The sequence below is a fragment of the Rhineura floridana genome, chromosome 12 (genome assembly GCF_030035675.1).
Source record: "Rhineura floridana isolate rRhiFlo1 chromosome 12, rRhiFlo1.hap2, whole genome shotgun sequence".
Lineage (NCBI taxonomy): Eukaryota > Metazoa > Chordata > Lepidosauria > Squamata > Rhineuridae > Rhineura > Rhineura floridana.
This window is the reverse complement of record NC_084491.1, coordinates 41,811,000-41,820,161: the sequence shown is the minus strand read 5'-3', so window position 1 is coordinate 41,820,161 and position 9,162 is coordinate 41,811,000. Positions and strand designations below refer to the sequence as shown.

The 9,162-nt window shown below is 42.1% G+C and overlaps 1 protein-coding gene across 1 annotated transcript in view; it reads right to left on the bottom strand.

The window, feature by feature from the left end:
- Positions 1-3,245: 3,245 nt before the first annotated feature.
- The window catches only part of BCO2 (beta-carotene oxygenase 2), a 62,880-nt gene continuing 56,963 nt past the window's right edge, over positions 3,246-9,162 (bottom strand). Inside the window, exons 10-13 of the mRNA XM_061592284.1 lie at positions 6,694-6,831; positions 5,366-5,548; positions 5,156-5,266; positions 3,246-4,244 (exon numbers count right to left, since the gene is read on the bottom strand). Coding sequence (XP_061448268.1) covers positions 4,128-4,244; positions 5,156-5,266; positions 5,366-5,548; positions 6,694-6,831 — 549 coding nt within the window. The 3' untranslated portion in view covers positions 3,246-4,127. The remainder of the gene's footprint in view (positions 4,245-5,155; positions 5,267-5,365; positions 5,549-6,693; positions 6,832-9,162) is intronic.

Here is a 9,162-nt window from a genome sequence, read left to right as displayed (position 1 = left end):
CGATGACGAGCTTCCGCCGGACTTTAAAGACCTGGTTTTTCAGACAAGCCTTTGGGTTGGGTTAAGTTTTTATTATTGGGTTTTATATTTTAATATTGTAATATGTAATGTATTTTGCTTGTACGTCACCCAGAGTGGCTGGACAACCAGCCAGATGGGCGACTAATAATAATAATAATAATAATAATAATAATAATAAAGGTGCTTAGAGAGTGACCGCTTTATAATCTGCTCCAGAATTTTCCCAGAGATAGATGTCAGGCTGACAGGTCTGTAGTTCCCAGGTTCCTCCTTTTTGCCCTTTTTGAAGATTGGGACAACATTAGCCCTCCTCCAGTCATCTGGCAGTTCGCAAACCCTCCGTGATTTTACAAAGACGATAAACAGAGATTCCAAGAGTTCTTCAGCCCGTTCCTTCATTACTCTAGGATGCAGTTCGTTGGGCCCTGGAGATCTGAACTTGTTCAAAGTGATTAGGTAGTCCTCGACTATTTGTCTATCAGTCTCAAGCTGCAATCCTGCCCCTTCAACTTGCACTTCAGGTTTGCCAGGAAGGTCATAGGCTTCCTTTTGGGAGAAGACTGAGCCAAAACAGGAATAAGGATATGAATCTATGGATCTGCCTTGTAAAATCTTGGCTGGCATTGCCCATTCTAAATGACGGTAGCTCTCTGTGGCCTTGGGAAGATGCAGGTCATTCACAGCTCTGCCATCACCTGAGAGCCTTTCTAACCACAGATGTCAGCAAATGACCTTTAGCATGCAAAGTATGTGCTCTGTGGCCCCTCTGAGTCAATTGATTGGTCCAATACCTGGCATTTCTAGGTAGCGCTTAGGAGTGTCTCCAGTCTGAAACCCTGGAGAGCGGCTGCCAGTTAGTGTAGAAAATAATGGGCTAGATGGGCCAGTAGCCTGACTCGGTATAAGGCAGCTTCCTATGTTCCTATGAGCCTGGAGATGAAACGTGCATGTGTTCTGCTAACATTGCATCTATTCACCACCCGTCCTGCAAACACACTTCAGCAGCAACTCAGGCTGTAAAAACACTAGTTGCCAGAGCAAAGAATTCCCATTAGCCACACCTGGAGGGGGAACAGGTTCATTTGCCGATCAGTTGCAAAATCTCTTTGAAGCAGAATTTTTTTGAAAAACAAAACAAAACCACTTGAGCTGCTCCCACCAATTTTTACGGTAAAAAGGGGCAAGGTTTGACTACTGTCGTGTGCCCCCATTTTCAGAAGAGAGAGGTGGAGAAACATGCACTGGAACCGGCAGAACAGGGAGTGTGTTCCTACCCTTAATTTTCACTATCCAGCTTTATGCAAGTTCACATTTTTGACAGGTTTGCCTCGAGACTGCAGCCCTGTCCCATTTCAAAACAAGCGAGCCAGGAGAATCTGTAGACATCAGTGGTCTTGGAGAATTCATTGTGTGACTCATCCTTTTCTTCTTCTCTTCTAGTTGTGGTGACTGTCCATGGAGAAGTAAGTCAAACAATAGATGGTCTGGGAAAGAGTTGGTGGGTACCTGGGTGTGACTAGGACAGACTTAAGAGGTATTTTGGCTCATTTGTTCTTCCGTGAATATAATTTATACCAGTACAACTTGTTCATCACCGAAGATCACATCAGAAATAGAAGCATTTATATGAAAAATGGAAGAATGCCGAAGTTACATTTCATTTTGTGGGTTGAAGGAAAGGATCCTTGTGCATACAGAAACACAAACATTTATGTTTAGTTATTCATGACAAGAATGTAACTCACATAAAAAATACACCCCTAGAAATATTCATTGCCGTGAGATATAATCACAAAAGGAATTAAAACCTTGCAATTCATAAGCCCAGTTCATGCCATATGTATAATGCCAAAATTAAATTGCCAGAGCATCAGTAAAAAAAGGCATTGGGTTTCTGCTATTGGTTGGGGGTTTTATAAGTAATTTTTGTATTTTAAAAAGATGTATTTCTGATATTGTGCACTGTAAGTTAGTAGAATATTGGCCTTCAAGTGGTGGGTCAGGGGACCCAACTATATAGGGTTGTACATTGTAAATCACTTTAGGATGTCTCATGGGAAGCAATTCATAAGTGAAATTAACAACAGATGGGTCACAGCTTGACTTAAGGTGGTTTGCAGCAGCAACAGCTACCACCATATAAATGTATATGTTGTAAAATTAAAGTGTGTGTCCCCAAATGCATGTTTGGGCTAATGGTGGGTCCCTGTTCTGAGAAAGTTGAGGACTATTGACTTAGAGGCTTTTGCATAGCAACATATGTATCTATTAGTAGTAGCTGCAGTAATACTTACTTGGATGTTCTCTTGCATGATGCCGATTAAATATGCAGCTCCCTTTTTTTGAGCTTGACCTTGCAGAGTTCCTGATTGTGTCCAATGGATTTAGGCATCTTTTTTTCATCCCCCACCCCCCGGTACAACTTGAGGCTATCATACTGTCAACTTGTATCCACAATTGAATTTAATATCAAATAGGTCACTGCAGATGTGGACACGAGGCCTTTTGGGAAGATGGAAGAATCAATCAGACCTGTGGAGTTTTTGCTACTATTCTAGTTTTTTCAAAATAATTCAGATTTTATGTGGGATTAGAAAAGAGGAAGAAGTTGCAAAAAACCACAGGAGGGCAGCCATTTGGTGACAACTTTGAATGGATGCCTCGTAGAAAGCAAGTGAAAGAGGCATGATGGTTCCATACTGAACACCTAGCTTGGGAGCACTTCTGATCATCCTGTATTAGCCTTTGCCAACCTGGGGAAGGGCTATAGCTCAATGACAAAGCATCTACCTTGCATGCTAAGGGCTCCAAGTTCAATCTCTCGTTTCTCTTGGTAGGACTGAGAAAAGACTCCTGCCTGAAACTCTGGAGAGCTAGTTGGACTAATGGTCTGACTCGGTATAAGGCTGCTTCCTGTGTCCCTGGTGCCCTCCAGATGTTTTGGACGGCATCTCCATGCTGGCTGGGGCTGATGGTAGTCGTAGTCCAAAACATTTGGAGGGCATGAGGTTGGCAAAGGCTGCCTTCCATAACAAAAGCAGCGTCTCCCTGCAGACATGGAGGTGGTCCTCCCATTCTCAGCATGCTGTTCCTGGGAAGAAAAATATCTCCTTTCCACCTGTCAGGTGCCAGTGAGTGTTACAAGAAAAAGACATGAGTGAGTGAGAGGGCATCCTCTCCTCTCTCTCTCAGCCAACTATCTCCCTGCAAAAAAGTGCAAAACGTTTTTAAAACGTATTTTTTATTATTGAAAAGATTTCTAAAAATGCAGCATATGCCCAAAGGGCTTTAATCACATTTACATAATTAAACCGTAATCTAGATAATTTAATACAAAAATAAAGGGTAAAAGATAAAGATTACCAAAAAGGTTAAATGTAAAGGATCATATCCATCTTACTCAGAGTAGACTTATTGATATTAATGGACCTAACTTAGCCATGGGGAGGACTAGCACTGAATATAAGCCAAAGTTTATATCCCTTGAGGGCCTCCTTAAAAATCTCTATTTATGGGCAATATTTTTCTATCTTTCATTAGCAATACCCATCACAGTCATTAACCTATTTTCCCTTGCAACATTTCTGTGGATTAGAATTCTGTGGACTGAGAACTCCACTGAAGAAAACAAGGGCTCCTCCAGACAACTTGTTTATTGAGCTGATTCGCTTGCACAAAGCTTACGCTGAAGCTAGTCTGCCTGATCCTTACTGGCCATTCTTTCCGATTTGTTTGCAGGACAATTATACAACAATAAGCATTCATCCTGAATTTGTTCTGATTTGTTTGCGAGGTTATACACCTTCCTGTTAATCATTTGTTTATCTCACACTATTCCATTAATTTCCTTGTTATTTTCCTAACCACAAAAGTGTCTGTTTCTTTCTTAAGGTGGATTTGTTGCAGTAGGGCAAGAGCGCTGTAATTGCACAAATCTAAATTTACAGTATTCGCTTCAGTGGCTTCCACAAAATAGGCACCACTAGACATGTTAAGATTAAGTGATTTGCCCAAAGTCACAGCAAGGAAGTTTTAGGTGTAGAGCTTTGTATAGCAGACTCTTTCTCCTCCCCTTTCTGCTATGTGGCCACTAGCTAACAGAGTATCTATTGACATGGAACAAACATGCCATGAAAACCGTAGGGGATCTGGACAGGGACTTCTGCTCGGCCCAATTCAGTGAAATTCTCAGCATCCAGAACAAGCAGGAAGGTACCTTGATTCTGAAACAAGAATGATGGTCAAAGTCAAGCAGCAATACTCAAGTGCAGTGTTGTACTTCAAGTACTTGAAATGTTGTCACACAGAGGAAGGCCGGGTTCTTTTCTTGATCATCCCGGAGTGTAGGACATGGAATAACGGGCTAAAGTTACCAGAAGCCAGATTTTGGCTGAACATGAGGAATAACTTCCTAACTGTTAGAGCAGTACGACAATGGAACCAATGACCGAGGGAGGTGGTGAGCTGTGCAACCCTGGAGGCCTTCAAGAGGCAGCTGGACAGCCACCTGCTGGGGATGCTTTAAGTTGGATTCCTGCATGGAGCAGGGGGTTGGACTCGATGGCCTTATAGGCCCCTTCCAGCTCTACTATTCTATGATTACCACCAAAAACATTCTCATTTTAATCAATTCAATTAGCAAGGTAAAGCTCAGAGAAATACAGAAGCTATACAGAGTGCTTCCGCATTGGCACTTTAGCATGAATTCAACGCTGTCCACGCATGCAAGTTTTGCACAGCATCCTCACAATGTGGTCCCCATCAAAATGACATTCCATATCTCCTCCTCCCCCCATTGAAACCAGATGGGCCATTACTGCAGTGTTTTTTTACTTCTTGACTTTTCTGAGGAAACAGTAAATATAGATTAAATAGGAAAAGAATATGGGGTGGCACTTTGAAGAGGATGGCATTGGGAGGACACCACACAAAACTGGCATGCAAGAGGAACACCAAGTCCACAATAAACTCTTATGTGGCAGCACCCACAAGATCTCTGGATTTCAAAGCTGAATGTAGTATCCGGCTCTGCATGCCAGTATTCACTAGAGGGCATGACAAAACTGTATTTTTGCAGCCCTAAAATTAATGTTCATACAGTGGCCATTCTTACAGGCAATGCAGACTAAGTTACCTGCTTGGGTGTAAGCACGACAGACAGAATGATGCCACGATCTTCTGCAGCAGAGTTAGGTTCTGGCACAAACACAGGTTCTGAAGGATACATTCCATCCTCTCGCCAAATCTAGCAGGGAAAAACAAAGGGGACAGAATAGGCTCTTTAGTGTGGGTTTTAAGGGCTGGATCTCACCCACCCTGAAACAGCAGAGTTACATTATTTCACCTTCATCTCCTTGGTCTTTACATCAATCTTAATCAATGAGTCTCCAACCATATGCCCAAAGCCACAGCCATAGAAAAAACGGTATTTCTTCCCATTGCAACAAGAATAATTAATTTGGGGAAATTCAAGACCTCCTGCTTCCTCAAGGTTCTCATCATGTAGACTTTCATATGTGCACCAGATCTGGAAAAGGAATTACATTATAAGTACATTGGAAGCTGCCTTATACCAGGTCAGACTATTTGTCTATTCAACTTAATATTGTCTACTCTGACCGGCAGCAGCTTCCCTGTGCTTCAGATAGGGGCCTTTCCCATTACCTTCTACCTGCTCCTTTGGAAATCCCAGTGATTGGGCCTGGGACCTTCTGTGTGCAAAGCAGGTGTTCTATCAATAAAAGATGTGATCCCACCCCTTATTCTCTGCAGGCTGCTTCCAGTGAACTGACCCTGGTAACCTCATGCTCCATCTCCTCCAAAGGCCATGTAAGGAGCAAATGAAAGGTGTTGCGGTTTCATCCAGGTTTTCAGATTCACATTTCCTTTCCACAAGCAATGATATGCCATCCCAGGTTGTTGCTTTTGCAAGCGTCTTTATAAAAACGCTTTTTCACATAATACACCAAGGAAAAGGTCCAGATTCTGAACTCAGAATCGAGAATGCACAAGCAACAGGACTTGCTTATGTCTATTACTTTTCATGTAATAATTGTCACAAGCTTAAAAAAGGATCAGATAAATTCATGGAAGATAGTCTATTAGCCATGCTAGATAAATGGGAGTCCCCTTGTTGACAGACAGCATGAGGGACAAACTACAGGGGATGGACATAATCTCCATCATAATCGCCACCACAACTACCACACCTCCATGCCACCCTTGTAAACTTGCACAGGTGCTTGGCTAGGCCAAGTACTTAGCCGTTGTAAGGAGAATGCTGGCTCTAAGATGGCTCTTGGCCCAATCTGGGAAAACAACGCCTATGTTCCTATCCCTGCTCACTTTGCCCCCTTGAGCCCAATGTTTACACTATCTTTTTGCAAGGAACAGTGTGATGGCTGGAGCACGTCAGGGCAAAAGTGATGCTGGTGGGCAATGTGACCATATGGAGAGGGAGATTGGCACAGTGTGGAAATGCCAGGCATAAGATCAATGCAGTAGCCCCTAAAGCAAGGATAGCCAATGTGGTGCCCTCCAGATGTTGGACTACAACCCCCATCTGCCCCAGTTAACATGGCCAATGGTCAACTATGATGGGAGTTGCAGTCCAACACATCTAGAGTTGGCTACCCCTATCCTAAAGCATCCATTTATACAGAGACCACATACCTTCCCATCGGCCCCTTTCGTGGCTCTTGCGGTTGTGTAGGACAAGGGGCTGAGATTCTGTCCCACGGGTGCACTGGGATCCACATTAATGGGCAGAACAAAGCGCCGTGGATACGTCCTCGCCACTGAATTATACATCTGCCAAAAAGATAGTACAAACTGCTCTCTTCTGCAGGCCTGATCTGGGGATGGGGAGCAAAACCCAACTACAGGAGAGAAAGGTTACATTTCTGTGCCTCCCAACTAAGGCTCCTTCTTGAGATGGGGGAGAAATTCAGTTGTTTGGATTTTAATGTGAACCTACCCAATCTGCACTTTCTAAAAGAATATGTGGACCAAAACATAGCTATCTTTCCAAATTTGTACTTCTCTGAATTTTGTGTTGCAGTTCTCCAACCAAATAACGTGTAAAAAAATGTGTGTTAGTGGAAAGTGTGCATAAAAATGCATATAATAGTGAAAACATATAAAAAATTAATCATATTAGGGCAGTGGTCCCTAAGCATTTTCCCCATGGACCACTTGAAAATGGCTAGTGGTCTTGGCGGACCACTTAATGATTTTTCTGCCTGTTATAGCCATCGTAATGTCCTCTGCGAGATGCTGTGTGGTTTGTAATTGCGTATTTTATTGCTTCTTTTATTTCTTATACAGTATATTGCATTTTATTGTATTCCACAGAATTCAAATAGTACTACAATAAAGTATAATATATGAAATGAGTAAAGCAATTAAAATACAATTAAAAATTAATATTAATATTGAATGCGATGGATGTGCCATCTCCTGTCTTCAACCAACAGACCACCTAAATGGAACTCATGGAGCACTGGTGGTCCACAGAACAATGTCTGGGAACTTCTATATTAGGAGAAATTCCTTGCACTAAAATGGAGATGAACTTTCATGAGGACTTTTTTTAAAATATAAATTTAGAAATGTGTAGAACCGAACTTACAACTAGAAAAATGAGAAGCTGAGAGAAACCAAAAATTATTATTGCTGTTGATACTAAATTTATATCCCACCCTTCCTCCCAGTAGGAGCGCAGAGTGGCAAACAAAAACACTAAAAGCACTTTAAAACAACTTAAAGAAAAAACATCTTTTAAAACATAAAAAAAATCTTAAAAACAGCTTTAAAAACATCTTAAAAGGCAGTTCCAGCACAGAAGCAGACTGGGATAAGGTCTCTACTTAAAAGACTTGTTGAAAGAGGAAGGTCTTCATTAGGCACTGAAAAGAGAACCGAGATGGTGCCTGTCTAATATTTAAAGGGTGGGATTTCCAAAGTGTCGGTGCTACTACACTAAAGGTCCACTTCCTATGTTGTGCAGAACGGGACTCCAGATAAGATGGTATCTGCAGGAGGCCTTCACCTGCCGAGAGCAGTGATCAACTGGGTATATAACACAGATGTGTCCCTGTCTAGCTCCTTCCCATGTAGAATCCCACTTGTGTCTAGCTCAAAAGCAACAAGTGCAACTTTTTTCACCCCACACTGTTGCTTTCCATGCTCCCTTCCCACTTTCCAGGTAGAAAAGAATAGCTGAAGAGAAGGAACATTACAAAAGGCTTAAATCTCATTAACAGGACACATGTTGTCATCAAAAGTAGCAACAGTTTAAAGAGCCTGAAATGTTAAACATACCAATAGTGGCTCAGCCTCTTCCTTCTGAATAGCTGAAGCTTCCAACTGCTTATAAGACTAGCCATCAAGTGCAGCTACAAGCAACGTGTGTTTTCGGCACAGAACAGACTGAAATGCTGCACTCATGACTACAACCCCGTACCCAGAAGTACCCACAGTGACACAGCAATTTTACTTCACCATAGTTAATTGCAAACTAAACACCACCTCACCAAATTCCTCTCTATTTTCCTTCAGTCTCCAGCTAGGGGAAAGCAACACTTCATTTTCATTTCACTTCTATAGTTACCATTTCTGGGTTCCAATTGTATCCCCAACAAAGGAGCACAAAGCTGGGTTGAGCATCAACACTATCAGGTCTGGATTATCCTGTACTGTGAAGACATCTAGAAAGCAGAGAAGGCAGCCACGTTTTGGCCTTCTGTGATTTAATTTTCTTGGGTTTCCCAATACTGAAAGTGCCTGATCATGCTCTTACACTATGTTCCTGACAGATTCCCTGCATGTCGTCACTACAGTGGCTATTCCCTCATCATGAGGCAGAGAAGCAGCAGCCAAGTTATTGATTTGATGAATATTTCACAGCTTGGCCAGAATATGGGTGCAGAAAATTATCTGCACTATAATAGATTTTAGGGAAAGAGCAAAATGAGGCAGAAAGAAATGTGGGAGATCATATGTTCACATTTGTCCATTTTTGTGTGTGAATTCTGGCAAATGAGAAAGTGTGACTTAAAAGTCTAGAATATGAGGCCTCCAAATGAGGCCAATTTCTTCTATCACCCCATGACTTTTAAACACACCTTGCATATAACATTA